Source organism: Oryx dammah, unplaced genomic scaffold (assembly GCF_014754425.2).
Source record: "Oryx dammah isolate SB20612 unplaced genomic scaffold, SCBI_Odam_1.1 HiC_scaffold_7, whole genome shotgun sequence".
Classification (NCBI taxonomy): Eukaryota; Metazoa; Chordata; class Mammalia; order Artiodactyla; family Bovidae; genus Oryx; species Oryx dammah.
Window position 1 is genome coordinate 14,517,339 of NW_024070191.1, and position 22,191 is coordinate 14,539,529.

At 45.4% G+C, this 22,191-nt stretch overlaps 1 protein-coding gene across 3 annotated transcripts in view; it reads left to right on the forward strand.

Annotated features, from left to right (window-relative positions):
• SNX25 (sorting nexin 25) overlaps positions 1 to 21,047 on the forward strand; it is a 90,117-nt gene extending 69,070 nt beyond the window's left edge. Inside the window, exons 11-19 of one of the 3 annotated variants that reach the window (XM_040243062.1) lie at positions 729 to 860; positions 4,025 to 4,165; positions 5,588 to 5,701; positions 10,548 to 10,712; positions 12,397 to 12,514; positions 16,360 to 16,426; positions 19,186 to 19,379; positions 19,837 to 19,937; positions 20,464 to 21,047. In XM_040243062.1, coding sequence (XP_040098996.1) covers positions 729 to 860; positions 4,025 to 4,165; positions 5,588 to 5,701; positions 10,548 to 10,712; positions 12,397 to 12,514; positions 16,360 to 16,426; positions 19,186 to 19,379; positions 19,837 to 19,937; positions 20,464 to 20,544 — 1,113 coding nt within the window. In that variant the 3' untranslated portion in view covers positions 20,545 to 21,047. Of the gene's footprint in view, positions 1 to 728; positions 861 to 4,024; positions 4,166 to 5,587; positions 5,702 to 10,547; positions 10,713 to 12,396; positions 12,515 to 16,359; positions 16,427 to 19,185; positions 19,938 to 20,463 lie in introns of all 3 variants that reach the window. The other 2 variants (XR_005721489.1, XM_040243063.1) reach the window with 2 other exon arrangements.
• The last annotated feature ends 1,144 nt before the right edge of the window (positions 21,048 to 22,191 follow it).

Below are 22,191 nucleotides of genomic sequence, written 5' to 3' on the forward strand. Positions count from 1 at the left end.
GCTAGAAACCAACAGAATTTGAAAGTTTAAAAAAAATGTAAATAGCATCTCACCCAGGCAGTGGTGCGGTCTCTTGCTTTGTGTTCCTGCTTCTTGGGTCCGACAAGGAGGTTTCCCTTAATGTAGCTACGGCTGGCGCTCTTTGCTCTGCCAACCTGATCTCCTCTGGCACTTTCTGTATGTGCATTCAGAAACCTCAGTGATGGGTAAGTGCAGGGCAGGATGAAGAACCAGAGTAAACAGAGAAACCTGCCCTGGCGGGGCGGGGAGCACAAACATGCTGACAGTGGAACCAAAGATGAAACAATTACAGCCCGTGCTGATGGTGCAGGGCAGGACAACCTTGCTGCAGGCTCTCTCAAGAAGGAACAGGTCCTTGTAGACTGCATGATCAGGAGAGTTTTGAGGCAAAGCTACTGGTTTCAAATGATAGAGTTGCGTAAATTGTGGGGTTGTCTTTCCCTTGATCTGTGTCTTCCGTAATGTCTTTCTTTCTTTCTTTGTAGTTTTCATTGTAGGAATCTTTCACCTCCTTGCTAAACTTAATTTCCTAAGTATTTTGTGATTTTTTTTTATGCTATTGTAAATGAAACTGTTTTCTTAATTTCCTTTTTGGAGTATGCAATGTCAGTATATAGAAACAAAGCTGACTTGTGTGTGTTGATTTGGTGAACTGCACAGCATTTTAGATGGTTTTGTAACTCCCAGGATGTTTCCCCCTGTGACAGATTGTTTCTAAATTGAAAGAGGAGATAATTCTAATAGAGAAAGAACGCACAGACCTCCAGTTGCACATGGCGCGAACAGACTGGTGGTGTGAGAACCTGGGCTTGTGGAAAGCCTCCATCACCAGTGGAGAGGTAGGCCTGACTGCTTCCCTTCCCAATTGATTACCTATTTGTTCCCAGAGTGTAAGTTTGGCTTTATCGGATTAGATTTTGTCCCAAAGAATCAGGGTTGGGAATCAAAAGCTTATATTCATCCTTCTGGACTGCCCTGGTCCTGCCTTACTTGCTCCATATCTCCATTCTCTTCTTGACCGGGAGCTGTTTGTTGGGTTGCCTGGTATAGATCTCGTCTCCCTCCCCTTGAGACAGAAGGTTGTCCTCGTTCACAAATTGTAAGCAACTTTCAGATAGAAACAGTTGATGTCCTCAAATTACCAATTTCCTTTTCTACCGAGGTTGGAAAAAAATGGAAAACACTACTTGAAATTTGGAGATGAAAATTTTTTAATGTATTTCTGATTGATTCATCCTGCTGATGTCAGTGGCTCAGACATCAGTAGCTCTAAGATCTTTAATAATGAATATTTCCTCCTGGAATTAGAAAATATTTTGCTCTTCTCTGAGGGACATGGGACAGTAGTTTTCAGAATACACCATATCCCTTTTTTTGAATATAAAAATAATTTCATTTGATGGCAAAATGCTTATATACATTTATATCATTAGTATAAACTTCCTTTCCATCTAACTGACTGTCGACACATGGAGAAGAAAGTCAGGTCCACCCTACCTGGAGATTATCACGCTAAGCAGAGAAAGTCAGTATCATATAATATCACTCGTGGAATGTGAGTTTAAAAAATGATATAAATGAATTTATTTATAAAACAGAAACAGACTCACACATTTCAAAAACAAACTTATTGTTCAGTTCAGTCATTCAGTTGTGTCCGACTCTTCGCAACCCCATGGACCACAGCATGCCAGGCTTCCCTGTCCATCACCAACTCCCAGAGCTTGCTCAAACTCAAGTCCATCAAATTGGTGATGCCATCCAACCATCTCATCCTCTGTTATCACCTTCTCCTCCTGCCCTCAATCTTTCCCAGCATCAGGGTCTTTTCCAGTGAGTCAGTTCTTCATATCAGGTGGCCAAAGTGTTGGAGCTTCAGCTTCAGCATCAGTCCTTCCAGTGAATATTCGGGACTGATTTCCTTTAGGATTAACTGGTTTGATCTTCTTCCAGTCCAAGGGACTCTCAAGAATCTTCTCCAACACCACAGTTCAAAAGCATCAAACTTATTGTTACCAAAGGGGAAAGGTGTGGGGTGGTGGGGGTATAAATTAGGAGGTTACAATTCACACACACACACACACACACACACACTCGACTGATCGTCAGTGTTACTGTTGGTCTCCATCATTGTTTCATATGTCTGGACCAGTACTCAACTCCTGAGATTTTCAAGGGCCCATCTGCCCAACTTATCTGTGTCCATCCCTGCTTTTCCCATCATCAGTGGCCTGACACTCTTTCTTGGGGAAAGGCTTAGAATTCACAATCTGAAATTCACTTCTAGTTTAGGAAGCAAAACTGTGCACATTCTCCTGGTGCCAGCCTGAAAGCCACGCCACGTGAGCACTTACCGAGCGCCCTCCGTGTGCCTTTGGTGCTTGCTGTCCTCCCGTTACAGTGCAGGGCCAGGTGCCTTTGTTGAGTTGAAGGGGGACAGCAGGTCAGGCGAGGTTGCCCAGAGCCTGAAACACCATGAGAAACGCCTACTCATTGCTGATGGAATTGCCTTTGGTGTAGAAGTCTAGGAAGGGGCACTCAGGGCACATGGTGTCAAAAGGTATAAAAGAGGAGCCCCTGGGGATGGGGTACAAACAGATTCTGTTGCTTCCTCAGCTTTGCCCAGAGCTGCCTCTGGCATTTCACAGTTGCTTATACTTGTCTTCCAAAGGCAGTTACTGAGGAGGGAGGGAAGGAGGAAAAACCCTCACAAGGCCCTTTGCCCTGGTCATCAGTTGTTACTCAGGAGCTTGCTGTGACCTTGGTCCCTGGAAAGATAATGGCAGTGGACACAGAGGGATCGTCTGACCACCCAGCATCCACGAAGCAGCCCCCCGTGGGAACGGTGGAGGGGGGGGTCCCCCTCCGGATTTCTGAGCCAGGCGAGGCTCCGTGAGCTGTGCGCTCCCGGGACGGCCGTGGGCTGTCTGTGCTCCACCTCCTGCCTCCCACGAGGGACGGTGGTCCTCCTACCCGGTGGGGCTCAGCTGGTGCTCAGCAGAATGGTGTCCCTTTGCTTTGCTCTTCTGTTTACTCTTTGTCTCTAATTCGGTTCATGACCCTAATTCAAGCTTCAATTCAGCATATTTTCTTTTTGTTTCTTCTCTTATCCATTTAAATTAGAAGCAATGGTGGCCTTTTCTGAATTATGACAGGGTGTGTGTGTGAGTGCCTAAGAGCTGTCTTCAGTTGGGAGGTAGAGGAAATCATGTCTCCCAACGTGAAATTTCATGAAAACAGAAACCACGGTGTGTGGAATCCTGTATTAAACTGAGGAAGCCTCCCATCCTTCTCTGAGAGAGGTTTTGCTCTCTCACACCTGTCTGCTTACTGTTAATTTGCTTTTTCAAGGAAATGCAGTTAGGATGTTGAGTTCACTAGGCTAGTTTTCTTTTGCCGTGGAGCAAATTTTCTTGCCTTTCATGGCTCAAAACACCACCCATTTCTTAGCTCACAATTCTGCAGGTTGAGAGTCCAGCTGTGTGACTGGGTTCTCTACTCTATATCGTAAGGCTGAAGTCAGGTTGCTAGCCAGACTAAATTCCTGTCTGGAGAATGCAGGGGAAGTCTTGCCTCCAAGTTCATTCAGGTTCTCGGCAGAATCTGGTTCCCAGTGGGGCTGAGGTCTCTGTTCTCCTGCTATCAGCCTGGCATTGTTCTCAGGTCCTAGAAATGCTCCAGATCTTTCTGCGTGGCCCAGTCCATCTTTTTACCTGCACTGCGTGTCAGATCCTTCTTGTGCTTCCTCTGATTCTTTTTCTACTCACCAAAGAAATCCCTCTGCTTCTGCAAGGGGCCCTGAGATTCGGATAGGCCCGGTCTCAGGTGGGCTGTGCCCTCTGAGGTAGCCTAAAGCCAGAGCAGAGCCCGTCCTTTTCAAGTCCTGGGGACCATGCGGGACCTGCACGCCGGGAGAGGGCGCCTGGAGGGGTGCTGGGGATCTTGCCTGCCATGTCTGCTCACCGTGCTCTTTCTTGCTGTTGTGTTTACCCATTTCTCCAAGATCACAGAAGAGAACAGCGAGCAAATGCCCTGTTACTTTGTCACGGTAAGCTTACAGGAAGTTGGAGGAGTTGAAACCAAGAACTGGACGGTCCCCAGGAGGCTCAGTGAGTTTCAGAATTTACACCGGAGACTTAGTGAGGTACGAACGCTTGGGGCACAGGCTTAGAATTACTGAGCGAGAAGAGATCTCAGGGCCCATTTCCGTTTTAATGACACGGGGAAACTGGTCCCTCTTTCCCCTTTGCTGTTGACACTGGTACAGTGGTATTTTCAGCCTGATGGTTGGAATTTACCTGTAGGTCAACCGTCTAGTCTAGTCGGAGTCCTTGAATACACAGAGGGCTGTCTGACTTCCGTTGAATCCAACAGAACCCCAGAGCTGGAGGACAGCTGAGGGTATCTCTGGCCAGTGGTTTCAAAGCTGCTGGTTGTGACTCGTTAGAGGATAAAGGGATCCGTTCGAGGTCGCAGGAATAAATAGTAGAACATATTGCATTGCATCACACAAAGGAATCGAGTCTGTAAAGTGCGGTGTTTGAAGGCACAGGCTCTGGGGCCAGGTTGCCAGAGTTTGCCTCCACTTTGGATCCTCGCTTCCCTGGTCACCAGCTCGTGACTGGCCCTGCCACTGCGTCTGTTTCTGCCTCTCTGCCCTCATCAGTGGGCACAGATACTAACAATGTCTTCTCACCCGCCTCCCAGAGCTGTCATGAGAATGAAAGGAGTAACCACGCACAAAGTGTTTAGAAGAGTGTGCTGTACATAGCAATCATTATTTGTTTTTATTAGTAGTAATTACAGTCAGAGCGGGCTTTCCTGGTGGCTCAGTGGTAAAGAATCCACCTGCCAGTGTAGGAGACCTGGGTTCCATCCCTGGGTCGGGACGATTCCCTGGAGGAAGAAATGGCAGCCCACTCCAGTATTCTTGCCTGGGAAATCGTATGGACAGAGGAGCCTGGTGGGCTACAGTCTGTGGAGTCGTGAAGAGTCAGACACGACTGAGCAGTTAAACACATGCATAGCTGTTACTTCTCGTACAGTGTCTGGCAGGACACAGGATTTAATCCACAAAGAAAAGCCTGTTGTTATTATTTATTAACATCCATTATTATTATTATTAATATATTTACATTCTGCACTTTGCCCCTGTAAAGCTGGTTCTTCCCATGCTCTACTTTTGTCAACTGTGATAACGTTTTACAGATGTGTTGTAAACAAAACACATTCCAAGAGAAAAACTCTTGCCGTGAGTCAGTTGTCTCTACCCAGAACCCTGTGCTCTGTGCTGTGTGCAAACCCGTCTTCCCAGCCTGGCTCCAAGATTTCCAGCTTCCAGGCACTTGTCAGTCTAGGGACGAGTCTTAGCTTTTCTCGTCCATGTCCTGTTCCTCCATATTCTTTGAGCTGGTTAGAACAGGTAGGTTTTTAAGGTGTTCAGTCTCAGAGGGAATGAATACAAGAGGAAGTTACTTGGTTTGTTCTTATTAAAAATCTAAAATAAAATTTTAAAGATTTAAATGTAATTTTGAGATAACTAACATTTATTTCTTTTCTCTCACAGTGTTTCCCTTCTTTAAAAAAAGTCCAGTTGCCTTCTCTTAGCAAGCTGCCTTTCAAATCTGTAGATCAAAAGTTTATGGAAAAGTCAAAGAATCAATTAAATAAGTTTTTACAGGTAAGCCACTGAAAACTTTTTGGGTGTGGAAGGAAACATTAGTAACTTGGGGTTAAACTGACTCCATTCTAACTGTTTGCCTGTTCACCTTCTATTCTCACACATCATGCCAGATTCTCAAAATATCTTTGGTTTAGGGTATTTGGGGTTTTTTTCTTCTTTGTTTTTATTATTTGTGTGTGTGTGTGTGTGTGTGTGTGTTTGTAGTTAAACTATTGTTGTTGTTGTTCAGTCACTAAGTCCTGTCCAACTCTTTGTGACTCCATGGACCGCAGCACACCAGGCTTCCCTGTCCTTCATCTCCCGGAGTCTACCCAAACTCATGTCCATCGAGTCGGTGATGCCATCCAACCCTCTCATCCTCTGTTGTCCCCTTCTTTTGCGTTCAATCTTTACCAGTATCAGGGTCTTTTCCAGTGAGTCAGCTCTTCACATCAGGTGGCTAAAGTATCGGAGCTTCAGCATCAGTCCTTCCAATGAATATTCAGGGTTGATTTCCTTTAGGATTTTCTGGTTTGGTCTCCTTGCAGTCCAAGGGACTCTCAAGTGTCTTCTCTAGCACAATTTGAAAGCAGCAATTCTTTGGCGGTGCTCTGCCTTCTTTACAGTCCAGCTCTCATATCTGTACATGACTTCTGGAAAAACCGTAGCTTTGGGCTCTATGGACCTTCGTTGGCAAAGTGATACCTCTGCTTTTTAATACGCTAAGTTTGCTACAGCTTTTCTTCCAAGGAGCAAGTGTCCTTGCTTAATGTGTCGTTAAATTAAGCAAGTGTCCTTAATTTCATGGCTGCAGTCACCATCTGCAGTGATTTTGGAGCCCAGGAAAAGAAAATCTGTCACTGTTTCCACTTTTTCCCCATCTATTTGTCATGAAGTGATGGGACCCGATGTATAGATATAGAATATGCCGATACCATATGTAAGGCTTTCTCCAGTTTTGTAGCTGGACACAACCTTGTAACTAGCATCCAGTCCCAGAGACAGGGTGTCTTCTGTCCCACCAGCATCACCACAGGGGACCAGAGTCCTGACTCCCAACCGCATGGTTACAGCTGGTTTTGAACTTCACATGAGTGAAGGGTGTGGACCCGCTTCTGTGCGACTCCTTTCACTCAGGGTGGTTGTCCCGAGTTTCTTCGTTGCAGACCATCTTTGATTTCCTTTTCCTCCTTGTTTTCACTGTTGAATGGGCTTCTCCTTGTGCACACCCCCCGCAGTCCATGCGTCCTCTTGCTGATGGGCGGGCGTTCAGAGAGTTTGCAGCCAGAGGCTGTGCAGGGGAGCGAAGCTGAAGCTGCCGTTGCTAGTCTTTGGTGAATATCTGCTGGGGGGTTCCCTGGAGATTGGGGGTTTTCCTTTATCCTCAGTAGTCAAAGCAGTTTGTACACTCTCATCAGCAGCATGCAGGGTTCTGGTCGCTCCACACTGGACCGTTTTCTTTTGTGAAGTTAAAATTGTGTCTGTTTTTCTGTTGTGTTACTTGTCTTCTCCATATCGCTTTGCAGGAGTTGGGTGTGTGGTTTGGATGTAAGTCTCTTGTGTAAGCCTGTGCTGTAGATTTCTTCTGTGTTTCTGTGGGTTGCCTTTTCAGTCTCTTAATGAGTTCTTTTAATGAGCATAATTCTCAACTTTAGTCCAATCTATCCTTTTTTTTTTTTCTTTTTTGTGCTTAATGCTTTTTGAGCTCTTTGCCTACTGCATGGTCCTAAAGATAGTCTCCAGATTTCCTGTAAACACTTGTTTTCCTTCAGTCTATGTTTAGAGAATAAGACCGGACAAAGCTATGCTTTGTCTCCAGTAGCAACCTCTATTCATTTTTTCCTTAGCTGGGGCCTCTGTCTTCAGACTATAATTAAGTTACTCACACTGTGGGCTCCTGAGTCCTAGTTCTCAGGGGCAGGGAGCATGAACCTTTGCCTCATAAAACACTGTTTGCCAATGAAGAAGTAGCTGGAAGTCCTGGGACTTCATAGATGTTGCAGATTCTCAATAGAGGCTATATTAAAATATATTCATTTGAATCAGGTGTACAGATCATAGTTAAATTAGGTAAATTTTAGCTAGAGTTCCCTTACAGGTGTCAGTCAGTTTCTACTTTTCTCTCATATATTCATTTCTCTCTAAAGATACATGTATGTGTTGTTATAAATATATAAATTTGTGTGTATGCATATGTCCATCAGGAAATAAAAAGTTGCATCTTCGAGTTTAATTATGGCAGAAGTGGGATAGAGAATCATTTATGTTTAAGTGGTCTTACAGAAATATTACTATCTTGCTGCTGATTCAGAATGTGCTGCTGCTGCTGCTAAGTCACTTCAGTCGTGTCCAACTCTGTGCGACCCCATAGATGGCAGCCCACCAGGCTCCCCCGTCCCTGGGATTCTCCAGGCAAGAACACTGGAGTGGGTTGTCATTTCCTTCTCCAATGCATGAAAGTGAAAGTGAAGTCGCTCAGTCATGTCCGACTCTTAGCGGCCCCAGGGACTGCAGCCTACCAGGCTCCTCCGAAATACTAAACCCACTCAAGCATCGTACCTGATTAAATCATTCAGACGAATTTAAGGTCTTGTTTGTGAAACGAATCTGCATTATTCACAGTTCCAGGTTGTGAAGTCCTTCATGTGTGGCTCTAGGACCCTCCAGCTAACACTTGCGTTTCCTTGCAGCCTCTGCTGTTGGGGGAGGGAGGGTCTTTGGGAAGGGAGGGTTGTTCAGTGCTGCCAGCCTTTCAGCCACCTTTCCAGCTGTACTTCAGAGACCAGGGCACCCTTGCACTTCTGGGGATGTGGAGAGGGGCCAGGCTTGCCCCACTTGAGTTGCTGGTGATGGAAATAGGTTCGTGGTTCCTGCCCTGGTGCCAAGAGGAGCATGTGCTCTGCGCTGCCACTAGGTGGCGCAGGTGAGGCTGGGGGCGGGACCACCTGCCTGAACAGGTCCAACAGCTTCCCAAGGAGCGGGTTGTCTTCCAATCAGGAGGACTGTAAGTCAGGAAGTAACTGTTTAAACTGTTTTTCGTTTCCTCAAAGACTTTATTTGAAAGTGCTCACTGTTTGATATATTTAGGTAGGTTACACAGCCGACTGAAGTTTCATAATATCATCCCGCAAATGGGAAAAGCAAAATGCAAAAAGACCTTCTAGAAAAGAGGATTTCCATTGAGTGTGTGTTCATGTGAATATTTATATATGGGTCCCTGTCGAGGTAAACTAATAACAGATATTTAGTAATCTAGCTGATTGTTCCTCACACGCAGACACCTTACTCCAGCCGTTCCCCCGACTGCGCTGCAGCTGCTTCTGGGGGTGACCGTGCTATCTGCTCTTCCCAGAATGCCGTGTACACTTGTCCCCTCCTATCCACAGCCCTCCTCCACTCTCCGCCACATGCAGCGACATGCTCTGAGCCCTCGGGGGGAAGGATTGGGACTGGAATTCTGTTCTCAGCATTAAAATGTGATAAAATCCCAATTATACCTTCCCCCATGGACATAGTCTTTGAGAACATATCTAACTTTTCATACATAATTAATTTATTTAACTTCATAATAGAATATAACTCAGTCCAAACACTTGACGCATCCTGAATCATTTCCATGTTTATGATTGTTGTATTATTTGAGGCTTACCACTAGTTACCCGTTCCATGACTTTATGAAAGAGTGTCAGAGTGTAGATTAGCCAGGAAATCAAGGTGGAAGGAGAACACCTCACTCCTGCTCATGCACGCTCACGTACCGCTGAGCGTTTAAGGCTCTGTGAAAGGAATAAACGCTCAGGGGCCGGGAAGGCAGTAGTGAGTCCAGCGGCCCATGCTCGCAGTCTCCTTCCCACGCCTGAGGCAGAACCTCCAGCCTCAGGCCAGTCTTCTGCAGGACACAGGGAGCTGACCACCGCTGGAATGTGGGGGGCCGGGGGCGGGGTGCCCCGGGACCCCAGTCCCCAGTGTGGCAGTATTAGGCATTCTCAGAGGGGCTTTTCTAGGGAGGGTCATAGGGTTTATCAGATGTCAGCTTGCATCTGAACAAAGATACCACAAACCTCATGGGGCAGCTCCTCTCTCCTCTCCCAGCAGAGAGGGTTCTGCCCTTAGAACCCGAGTTCCATCCCCCAGGGAGTCACCCCATCCATGGGGCAGGATTTCTTACTGGTTCATTGATCCCGCAACCAGGTGCACCTGCTTTGCACAGAAATGAACCTGACGATGTCCTCCTTTCCTCTCTCCTAAGGCCAGACAGGCACATAGAGAACTTGAAGGAAATTTCCAGTCTAGGGGCCAATAAAAAGTTATCTAATCATGTAAGCATGCACCACATGGGGAATGTGGCAGCCCAGGGACACAACGCTGCCGCCTGGCAGGCAGTTACCACCTGGTGGCAGCACAGAGCTCTTCGCTCAGCTATGAAACAGTGGTAGCCATGAAACAGTGGTTGAGTGGTTGAGTGAGATCCTGGTGTGCCGTGCGAATAGGTACCTTGTTTCAACACAGACAAGCGACAGTTAAGTTGACTCTGAAAGGTGGTGGCCTCTGGATCTGCAGGCGGTTTGCAAAGCGAGACTTTTCTGTTGCCCCAAGCCGTGAGTTCTCTTGTGGGCCAGTATCTCCCACCAGCAGAATGGTCAGGGAGCTCCAGTCAACCTACCCAGAGTTGTTTGCCATTGAGATTCAGTGAGAATTGGGCTAATGCATTTTCTTTCAGGGGGAAAGGATAATGGCTTTAGGTTCAGAATCACGAGGAAAGTACACTTCCTGAGACAGCCAGCTCTTCTTCTTGACGTCGGGGGCTTCCAGTGCACGACGTGTTCCTACCATGTAGGAAGAATTAATCCTCTTTCTCCCACAGAATCTGCTTTCGGATGAAAGACTGTGTCAGAGTGAAGCACTTTATGCCTTTTTGAGCCCTTCTCCTGACTACCTCAAGGTTATTGACGTGCAGGGGAAAAAAGCCAGTTTTTCATTAGCCTCATTTTTGGAAAGACTCCCTCGCGACTTCTTCTCCCATCAGGAGGTGAGCTGTCTAAAGCTTGTATGTCTTTGAAACGTATTTAAGCAAACGTCTTCTTGCAGGCTGTGTGAAGTAGCAGGTGTTTGTGGCAGGTCTGCTGCACGTGGGGAGAAAGCAACCCCCTTGAGTTACCATGAGGGTCGTGTTGGGGGACAGGATGGGCAAGCAGGTAGGTGGGATGCAGCCAAGGTTCTTGGGGAGCCCCTCTACGGGAGGCAGCCTGGCTGTTCCCCAGGATGGGGACCTTCACTATGGAGGAGTTGGAGCTGATAGTGAGATTCAGGAGACAAGGATGTATTAGGGAACAGTCAGCAGGTCTTGGACTGGGGGACGGCTCCGGGAAGGGGGCTGATGGAAGATGAAGCAGAGGGTAGAAGGAGGGGCAAGGCCGTGCTGGGCTGCAGGGCTCAAGCTTTATTCTCAGGGGATGGAAAGCTGTGGCGTGTTCCAAAGCAAGATGAACCTGGTGGTGATGTGAGTGGGTGAAGGAGTGAATAGAGGGAGACTGCAGATTTGGGGAACTCATACCCGGGCTTCAGGCTTCCCTCCGGCAGGCTTCTTACTCGGGCTGTGGCCCTCACCTGGCTCTCCAGCACGTTACCCGAGCCCATCTCTGAAGTCCGGCATCTCTGTAGTTCAGTGAAAGACCCCTCCACCTCTTCACTGGAATTGGTTTAATGAGTTCTGACAGAAGGAAGTGACCCTGAAGCAGCGTCTGCTGCATTGTGAGCTGGAGCGGAGCCCACAGGGGATCCCGTGCCCACCTCCCTCCCGAGCATCTCCCTGCCGCTCTCCTTCACGGCCGTACGTGCTGTGTCCGGCCTGACTTGGCCCCTCACCTCTGCCACCTCCCGTTTATCCCTGAACCTCTCGCCATGTCCCCTGTGGCCCAGCCACTGCCGGAATCTGCCCTCTGAAGGGGAGGCCTCCTTGGGCTGTGGCTCCTCCCTGCTCTCCGCAGCCTCTGGTGGTGGGGGGACTCCTCCTCTGCAACTTCCCGGCTGCTCCTCTGCCGTCCAGCCCCGAAGCCCTGGTCCACAGTGCCAGCTGCTGCTTCTGCAGACAGCAGAATGGACTTCCTCGGCTGTCATCTTCTGGCTGACGTCTGCACCCCACTACAGAAATGGCCACGTGTCTCCTGGTCACCTCCGCACAGAGCTCAGGGCCTCTCAAAGTCCGGCGCCCCGTCACACTCGTTTGCACTGGCCTGGTGCCTGGCATATGATGAGTTTTCAACTGAAGACTGCTGATACGAAGATCAGGAAATGAGACTAGCTGAAATACAGAATAACAGCTTGATTCAGAGCCTCAAAAATAAATTACTTTAAATGATACATGCCTGTAAAACACAGTGAATTTAAAATCACTTAAGCTGAAAAGCCTTTGAAAACCCCAAATGGTTAGACAACTATTTTGTCATCTGCGAATTCACTCCTCATTAATGCAGTGACAGAGGCTTTTCAGAATTGTTTTAGAGCTTGAGTAAGGCCTTGGGATCAAGGTTTTCCCTGGGGTTAGATACACTTTGACCTTTTTGGAAAAGGCCTAGCGTTCTGCATGTAGGGAAGTGGAAGGACTGTGTGAGGTTGAACCTTGACGTCATTCAGAACTGACACTGCAAGAGGGGTGGTGCCTGCATCTGTCTTGGGTGAGTGACCTGCTTTCCATGACTTTTCTGTTCCCCCAGGAGGAGGCAGAGGAGGACAGTGACCTATCAGATTATGGTGACGATGCGGATGGAAGGAAGGATGCCTTGGCTGAACCGTGTTTCATGTTGATTGGGGAGATTTTTGAACTTCGAGGAAGTAAGCCTCTTTGTTACGATTCAGTCGTGTTTTCAGGTTGGGTGGCTATACACACATGGACACACGTATATTTAACATCCCTTTGTTCCTGAAGCAGATGTGTATCTATATCCATTCAGCAAATACTTTCACAGGGCAGCCAGACCCCAAGGTCGACTCTTAGGACAGGAATCATCTCTGTGCTCATGGAATGCAGGGTCCTGATTTACACTGCCCCCATGTTCCTCTGAATATAGAAAGCTTTGAATTTGAAAGAAATAGAATTTGAACATAGAAAGAATTGAATTCAAAGCTAGAATGCTTTGAATTTCTTTTCATGGGACTTAGCATAGCCTCATGACTTTATTGCCAAAAGGTATACAAAAATTGATTTTGCGCAGCAGAGGAAGAGCCACTTGGTGAAGGTATGTGGCCAGGGACGCAGGGGTGGCCAACGGTGCTTTCAGCCACCTCTCTGCCCCAGAGCAGTGGTCATCCACGGAGGCGTGGGGGACTTTTGTCCCCGGGGCACACTGGGCGTGTCTGGAGACATTCCTGGCTGTCACAGCCTGTGGGATGGCGCCTCGGGCATCTTCTGGGTGGAGGCCAGGGTTGCTGCATGTTACACCCCAGCGCCCTGGGCAGCCCCACCACACAGGGTTCTCCTGACCCGAGTGACAGCAGTGCCACGTTGAGAAATTCTCCCCTGATGGCCCCCGGGGGAGATGGACTTCCAAGAAACGAGAATCGAGAGGATCAGGAGACTGTTCTGCTCAGACCTGCCCAGGTGCCTCTGTCCCAGAGCAGCACTGGGTCAAAGGTCAAGCTGCACTGCTCGGCTCTTGTCTCAGTTCCTGAGTGGGACCCTCTGCCCACGTTCACCTTGCACAGCCCCCAGCTCTGAGTCATGAGGCCAGCATACTTGGGCACACCCAGAGCCTCAGGTACTAGCTAGAGGTGCGACAGGTGCCTAAAGGCACACCTGAGTGCCTAGAAGAGGAGGCACACGGGAGGAGCCAGGTGTCACAAGGCACAGTCATGCCACTAGCCAGTATGTGTTGCCCTGAGAGTGTCCTGGCCTCTGTCCCCTTGGATGAGCATTTCTTCCCTTGGGGCAAAGACAGTGCTGAGAGTTGGTCCTACACAGGAGTTAGGCTGTGTGTAGCTTCTTACTTATATACCCCTTAACATGCCACTTAAAGAATTCTGTGCAGATGAAGAAACTTCCAAGGGCTGTTATAAACTTGAGCACATCTTTTTTGTCTTTTAATCCTGGGTGTCTGTTATAATGCCTCATCCGTGATCCATAGTAGGTGATTAATAAAATCCTTGGGTAGATAAATGAATAGGCAAGAAAATTTTTGGTGCTGGGATTGCTTTGGTCATTTAAGTTTTTCTTTCTCTACTGTGTGTGTTAGTCTCTCAGTTGTGTCTGTCTCTTTGCGACCCGATGGACTATATAGCCCACCAGGTTCCTCTGTCCATGGAATTCTCCAGGCAAGAATACTAGAGTGGATTGTCATCCCTTCTCCAGGGGATCTTCCTGACCCAGGGATCAAACCTGGATCTCCTGTACGGCAGGCAGATTCTCTACTGACTGAGCCGCCAGAGCAGCTCAGTGGTTTCTTTCTTCCTCTAAACCAAATCTAAAATAATCAGCAGACACTTTAGGAACTTATGTTTTAGCTATAACTCCCTAGGGGAAACAAAAACATCTCAGAGATAAGAGTCTTCCTTCAGCGAATTTACACTATAAGGGTTCCCAAAATGTAATTCACATTGAGCAACAGACACAATTAAATTCTAAACTCCAGGCAGAGGTTTATATATAAGGATGTTCATTTGAGCATAATTTTAATAATGAAAATTTGGAACTAAGTCAAACTTCAGAAACAGGTGGTGGTTAAATTAAGAACTATCCACATGGTGGAGTATTGTCTAAGTCTGAAGGATCCTTGCAGATGAAAAAGCTATACCTGGTCTATATTTTAGACACTTTGAGATGTTTGCTAATGTTTGTATAGGCAGAAAAAACCTCTCCTCCACCCACTGAGAGTCTGACTCTTTCTCACTGAAATCTGGTCTGTTAAACCGTGACTCCTCCAGAGCTGGTAACAGTGAGAAAGCACCGTCTTCACCTTTGGTCAGTGTGTTCTCTCTGCCATAGGGAGACTGAGAGAGAGGTGGACGTGTCAGAGGCAGTCAGGCCAGGAGTCGGGCCCCAAGTCCTGTCTCCGCAGCGTGCACTTCCTCCTCATGCCTGCTCAGAAGAACGTTTGGTTTTGCTAGTGACATTTCAGAGGGCAATAAATAGAACATCATTGATAATGAGATGTGATTTGTTTGCCATCAGCTAAATCCTAGTGTTGCTGCAGCTGCCTTGTGGCTTTGAAGGGATGAGTCCTTGGAAGGAATAATGGGTTTGTGTGTGTGTGTTGGGGGACTAGAGAAGGTTAGGAAAACACACCAGAGTCAAGGGAATTGGTAGCAGGAGAGAATTTGTAGCAGAGCTATTTTTGGTTCCTGCTCTAGTTCAGTTTATGAAAAGGGACCAGAAATACAGCTGTTTTAAACATTTATGACCAGGCACTCGGGTGTCAGGCATTCTTCCTGGAGCCGCTCGTGTCCTAGACCCTCTCTGGGTGTGGCCACCTCTCTGCTGCCCTAGAAGGTGCACAGAAGTGATCCTCCCCAACAGACACATGCCTCCTAGGTGCTCTGAATTCCATCAAACATGAAGGGCACTTCTGAGGCATGGTTCTGATTCCAGGACAGGACTCTTGCTTGAAGGATTGACATTACTGCACCTGGACACATTTTAAAAGTTAGAAATGACTTGAGAATGTTTTCAAGCCTGGTTCCAAGTCTGTGTTAACTGCTGTTGATATTTGTATAGAGGTGTTTGTGAATTTTCTCCTTTTTTTTCTTACTGGTGCTGGAGACCTGAACTCCTGGCTCCATCATAGCCAAGCCGTGTGTCAGGAGCTAAACATTTCAGTGCACAGAGGTGAATATATAAAGGGAATATTTGGTTTTGATTCCAATTTGCAGATCAAAAATATCCTCACAGCATTTCCTTGCCTTCTTTTGGTTTATATTCATATTCTACACTTAAAGCAATGTGTCTCCTAATCTAATGCTAATAGTTAAGAGTTTAGGTCTGTAGGAAGGACCCTTCACAAAACTCTGACACAAAATATTGATGCGACTCTTCGAGCAAAAAAAAAAAGTCCGTGTTAACACTGCCCTTTCCCAGGTGAGGCGCCGGAGGCTGGGAGGAGGGGATGGCGGCCGCCTGCTCCAGGCAGTGGCGCAGCTGCGCCAGGTCCGTGGCTCACTCGGGATCCTGGGTACTCCCAGTTCCCCTTTCTTCCCCCACAGGCATAAAAATATATGAAGCCCCTGGTCTACACAGCAGTATTCAAAGGGAGCAGTTAGACCCAGCAGTTCATTAATATTTCAGATAGTTGTCAACATTTGACTACAGATGCTTCTCATTCACAGCACTGTTAGAACATTGGCTTTAAGAAGCCAGACAGAAATCTTCTGTCTGGGTTTGCACCATCCACTAGTTGGAAACAAGACATCAGCAGCCCAAGGACTCATGAAGCTGAAAAGCTGTAAAAAACAAACAAACAAAAAACCTGTAGGTTTCATCAGTTGCTAAGCAGAAAATGAAAGCTTATTAGAATTCTCCTGGGTAGAGAAGTTTGCTAACCTAGACGCAAATCCTGGAGCTCATTGCCCCTGACTCGTTGTCAGGACTCAGGTTGAATGACATGGTGAGATTTATGCTTTGTGCTGCTGTGAAGACGTCACGACTGTGATCGCCTGTGGTGATGCTTTCCCTCTGATTTATATTTCAGTGTTTAAATGGGTGAGAAGAACGTTGATTGCTCTTGTTCAGGTCACTTTTGGAAGAACCATCAACAAGTAAGTTGCATGAAGTTAGTATTTGAATTCATGCCCTACCTTTTGCCTCAATAGTCAGATTACCTCCACAAATGCGGGTCTCTTAGTTTCTCTTTGTATTTCTGCTATGATTCTAAGACTGGAGAGGGAAGCAAATTTCTGCAAGAATCTCTCCCCCAGAACACACGGTGCACCAGATGACAAGCTGGCGCATGCTCCTGCTGGCTGGCTGGTGAGGGTCGGAAGACTGTTCTGTAAAGTTCTCTGTTGACCCTGATGACTCGCATGCTCCCGCTGGCTGGCTGGTGAGGGTCAGAAGACTGTTCTATAAAGTTCTCTGTTGACCCTGATGACTGGTTTTAGTACCATGCGTGCAACATTTTTATGTCACATGATGGGGATCAGTTTAAAGGCTTAGACTCTTGAGCCAAAGCAAAGTAGGATGAGCATCACATGTCTGGTATTTATTTGAAGGGTCTGCACACCATACATTTTTTTTTTAGAGTTGCGGTGGCATTAAAATAGTATATTCTCTTGTTAGATGATACCTGAGTATCCATGAGGGGTGTGTATATCCTGTTACACTGCTATATAAGCCATATGTGTATTCTAAACTGTAGCCCATTATCCATATACATAAAGGTTCTATATACTCTATACCCAGCACTCTTCAAGACTGTCAGCAACATGACTTCCCCACAAGAAAAACTGAGACTCAAATGCTAAAATTGAGGGGAAAATCAATTTAACAGTAAAATACGTTTTAAGATGATTATCAGATATTTTTCAAAGTGAAAGGTTTAGTTGTCAAATGTATGTACAAGGCTAAAGTGATAGTTTTATTATACAAATCTTATAAAATTTGTGGGAAACATAATAAAGAACATTTTATATTTTTATTCATTTGCAAATAGAGTATATTTCAAAATTTACTTGTTTAAGTTTTTTTTTTATGGTGTTAGTAACTTGTTTGGTTGACTTAGTATCGTGGGCTTTTGTTTTAAACAGAAAAATGCCCTGTTTAACTTACAGTTTCAGTCTGATGAAAACCTCTTAACCTTAGTACTGACAGGCCTTGGATAAAGTTTTCAGAATGGCCCCATTTTTCTCAGAACTCCAGACTTGCACATTTCTTTTCCAGTTTCAGAAAGTCATGTGTACGTTCCTTGCTCCGATTTATGATGTTGCCTCTTAATGCTAAGATGAGCAGCTGTGGGTTGAAAGTGGTGAACGCGTTTTCAGTGGTTTTCCTGGCCGGGGGAAGGGCACCGGGTAGGCATCTCCAGGCTGCTTGCTCCGGGGGCTTGTCCTCGGGTAGAGAAGTGGCGGAGCACCTCGCCCTCTGCTCTTCTGCCTCAGGCAGACGATGCCACACCATGAAGTTCACCAGCAGCTCCAAGTGCCTCCTGCCTGGTACTGACTGTCATTCACATGCCAGAATGGCTTCAGAAGCTTCCTGCGGTTTCGGCTAATACAAAGTCAGGCTTGAATTAATAGAAAATATGTAGGAGATGGCCTTTGGTAAAAGCCACTCACCTAATTCTAAGTTGCGAATTGAAATTTTCCTTCTTCATTTCTTCATGCAGTGCCAGTGAGTAACCCAAAGACTCCAAGCAAGACAGACTGTTTTGTGATGTAGATTTTTATTAGGCAGGTCAGCAGGTTCTCTCCTAAAGCAGAAGTCCCACTGAATAAATAAAATTATTTTATTTAGTCTAAGCAGTATTGGGAAGTGTCTTAGGAGACATGCAGTTACAGGATTACCATGGTTCTGACTCATAGTGGACTCTGGACTTCACTGGTGACTAGGTTACTCTGTGCACAGTGCTGAGCTTGAAACATCTATTTCAAATACTGTTCCTGAAAACCAGACATCATCCCTTTAAAAATCTGGTTGGGATGTCAGATTCTTAAAGGGCTGTTTGATTTATTATTTGTGAATTCAGTTTGAAGTCTCAGGCCTTCCTGGTGCTAAGAGTCGAAGGTGATTCTGCTCCCCTTTACTGCAGAGACCTCCCTCCGCCCTCAGACTGCGGCTCAGCTCCCCTGTGAGCTCTGCAGTCTCTTGGACTGCTGAAGTCGGCTTTATGGAAGACCTGAGCGACCAGGGAGAAAGCCACTTACTTATAACTCTGCGAGTCAGGGTCTGTCGGTCTTTATTCCTATGGGAGGTTGGAGTGGCTGGACGGCAGTGTATCCTCTCAGAGTGCTCCTCTTTGTGGGGAAAGGGGTATCTTCTTCCCTCTTTGCCTCATGAGCCTGTGAGATGCTTCCCGGGTTGGAGAACTCCGCCCAGCACCCCCTGCCACAGCAGCCCCAAGGGACTACTCGTGAAAAAGCTTGCTTCTCCTCTCTGGGACTGCCAGAGCTCAGGAAGGTCTTCAGGCCATTTTTCGCTGTCTTTACATGGATGGATGTTTTCAGTTTGCAACACTTTATGGAGAAATTAGTATGTTAAGTACTGTGCACAGTTAGAGTAGTTGCCAACTTCAAATGAATCCATCTCCTCTCAGTTCTTGCCTTTCAAAATTGAAAGACACCGTGTGGCAAACATTTAGAGAAGTCAGTAACGGTGGAAATGTGAGCTGCAGGAATGAGTGGCTGTGTTACCAAAAGGAAAAATAACTTTCAGAGTCAGTGTTTAAAAATCCAATTCCTAGTTTATTCATTAAACGCCTAGATCACACTGTATCTTAACCTACCCACTGATAAATGCCTTTTGAGAAACAGAGAATACAATTTTTAAAAACCTCATCCGAGACGTATTTTTCTCTTAAAAGACAAATTCGGGACACAGTGAACTGGATTTTCAGTGAGCAAATGTTGGTTTACTACATCAATCTTTTCCGGGATGCTTTTTGGCCCAACGGGAAGCTGGCACCGCCAAACACAATCCCACGCCAAGAACAAAGCCGCGCGCGCAGCCAGGAAACAAAGCAGAGAGCCCAGCAGAAGCTGCTCGAGAACATTCCAGGTGAGGCCTGGGTTCTGCTCCTGAAAGTCGGACAGAAAGGGAGTGTTGTCAGCCCCACTAAGGCATCTGCCACTTAGGAAACATTATTTACAGTGAAAAAAAAGTGATTGTACCTTTTTCTCTCAAATCATGTCTTGTCCCTTGCTAAGAAATTATACTGAGAGTCCCCAAAAGAACACTACTGGTTATAATTTCACTAGAACAATACAGATAACAGAATTTTATACTTTAAAAATCCCTGTTTTGAGAGCTATGGTTTTAATTGGGGTATTAAAATTATACTCTGTTTAAATGCCTGTCAAAAAACTATATTTTCCTGAAACGCTGGCAGGGACCCACCCCTCAGGTTCCTCGGCGCCTTTATGTGCTGTGTGCGCAGGGCATGGCCTCTCACTGAAGGTCTGCGCATGGGGCACTTGTATCAGTGGCCGCTCGGAATATAAACTTAATTTTTCAGATATGCTTCAGAGCCTTGTTGGACAGCAAAATGCCCGTTATGGTATAATAAAAATATTCAATGCACTCCAAGAAAAGAGAGCCAATAAGCACCTGCTATATGTGAGTAAAGCCTCCCAGAGGATTCACTGTTTCTTCAGTTGTACATTTCTGTTCACATATGGGGGTAGATGTTAATTCTTTATACTCGTAATCATTTTTATTACTTATAACTCTGAACCCATTTTCTCTGCTTTATTTTTGTCTGTTCAATTTGCTTTGAAAAAAAAAAAAACAAAAACAAAATACTCCCAGTGGATGCCACCTCCTCTTCCTAGCTGCTATTGTTTCTCTCTTGTGCTGTAACATCTCTGCCTGCTTCGCTTTCTTATTTCAACAAAGCAAACTCTTTCCTAGCTGTCTGTCTTATAATAGTGAGCAATATTAAATACCCTAATGGTCTGATGATGGTTAATGGGCCATGAAATAAATCAATCTGAATGGAGTTTATAGAATACGGATTCCTTTGGAGAGTAACTTGTTCACTGAGGAGCATCTCAGGCTTAAAATTAGATTTTAGTCTTAGATGTAGATATCTAAATAAATCTTCAGAGAAAAAGACTTTTTCTTTCTTTCTTTCTTGGTTCAGGTGCTGATGGAACTGCTGCTAACTGAATTGTGTCCTGAGCTGAGAACTCATTTAGATCAACTTAAAGCTTGTCAAATTTGAGACTGCACAAATAAACCACCAGAGAAATGTCTGTACAAATAGACATGAAACATTTTCCTCTTTTCCACAGAGGGCTTGACTGAGAACCATACTGAACTTTTAGTTACCTCCCTCTAGTTTTATGTGAATTAAGCAGAATTGGGGAGGAAACTTGATGCTGTATATTAGGCAAGAGAAAAAAAAACCACTTGTTAATTATTTTTATTTTAATATAAATCCTTTAAAGGACAACATACTGTTTGAAATATAAATGTTGATATGTGATAAGAACCTAGGAAATATTTTAAATATTTATGAAGTTTTGTTTTAAATGAAGAACTCTGAACATTGTACAGTTAATCTCCTCACTGAGGACTCTGAACATTCCTCTATTCGTGTGTACTGAATATTGTTGTGCAATGCTTTGTGTGAAGTTATTGTGAAAATTTTCCTGTCTTTATTTTTACCAAAGATTTCCCATAGTTTGAAGCATTTGAAGCAATAAATTATAAAAATGAATCAGAGCTCTGATGTTTAAGATGCTTGTATCCTTCTCTCAAAAAAAAAAAAAAAGTGAAACACTGAAGGCCGTTCAGATATATATCAAGTGCCTTGTTTGTAGAAAACATTGTGCATGAGTTCTTCTCTAAGGAGATATAAAGGTTTTGCCATTCTCCCAGAATGAATGTGAAAAATATGATTTTTAGTTGAATGAGAAGAGCCAAATGGGTGCTTAAAAAGCTGTATTCGGGATGTAGGATGGGAGCTAAATTTTGAAAGACAGGCAGGAATGAGATGGGCAAACAGAGAGGAGGGAAGTTACTTCTTGCTGCTCACGACTTGACAGTGCCATCAAGTCTTGGGGACTAGGAGGGGCATCACGTGTACAGACGTTGCTTTGTTTTCAGTAGTAGGGCATGGACAAGGGACTTAATTTTCCTGGGTTTTACCATTTATTATGCAGTGATAAGGAAACACTTCCCCTTCCTACCCTCCAGGAATACTGAAAGAAACTAATTAAGCAGAAATTCAGTTTGAAATCCATGAAAGAAAAATACTATGTAAATGTATATTAAAATGGTATTGATTATATCATTGTTAGAGCATACCTGCCAAGTTCTTGATATAAAACGTAAGTTCTGAAAGAGAAATGATTAAAAATTAGTAAAGCAAATTTTATCTCTGAGATTCTGTTAGCTACAGCTCTTTGATCCTTTTCTCAAACCAAGATATTGTACTTGGAATTATCATTCACAGCGACATAGAAAAGACATTCGAGAAGAGAAGCAGAGTGAGGTCAGCACGCCCCAGGAACCTCACAGCAATTACTCGAAGTGTCCATCTTCTGTAATTAAACTAGAGCTGTTATGACTTCTCAATCTTAAGTCTTACCTTTTCATAAGTTATCAACTATAAGGACTTAATCAAAGTTTTGATTTTTCTTTTTTTGAAAACAGTTAATGATATTGAAGCTTCACCTCCCTTAAAGACTGACTCCAATCACAGGTCAAGGTAGGCATCATGGCTGGCGGCAGTGGTATTAATGGTTTCCAGGGGCTCACTTGGGCTAGACGTGCCAGCCTTATGGTAACTACAGTAAACTGAGATTTTAACTTCTGTGTTGGATTCACTTAGGACATGCAAGCATAGCATATCACAAAATATGCC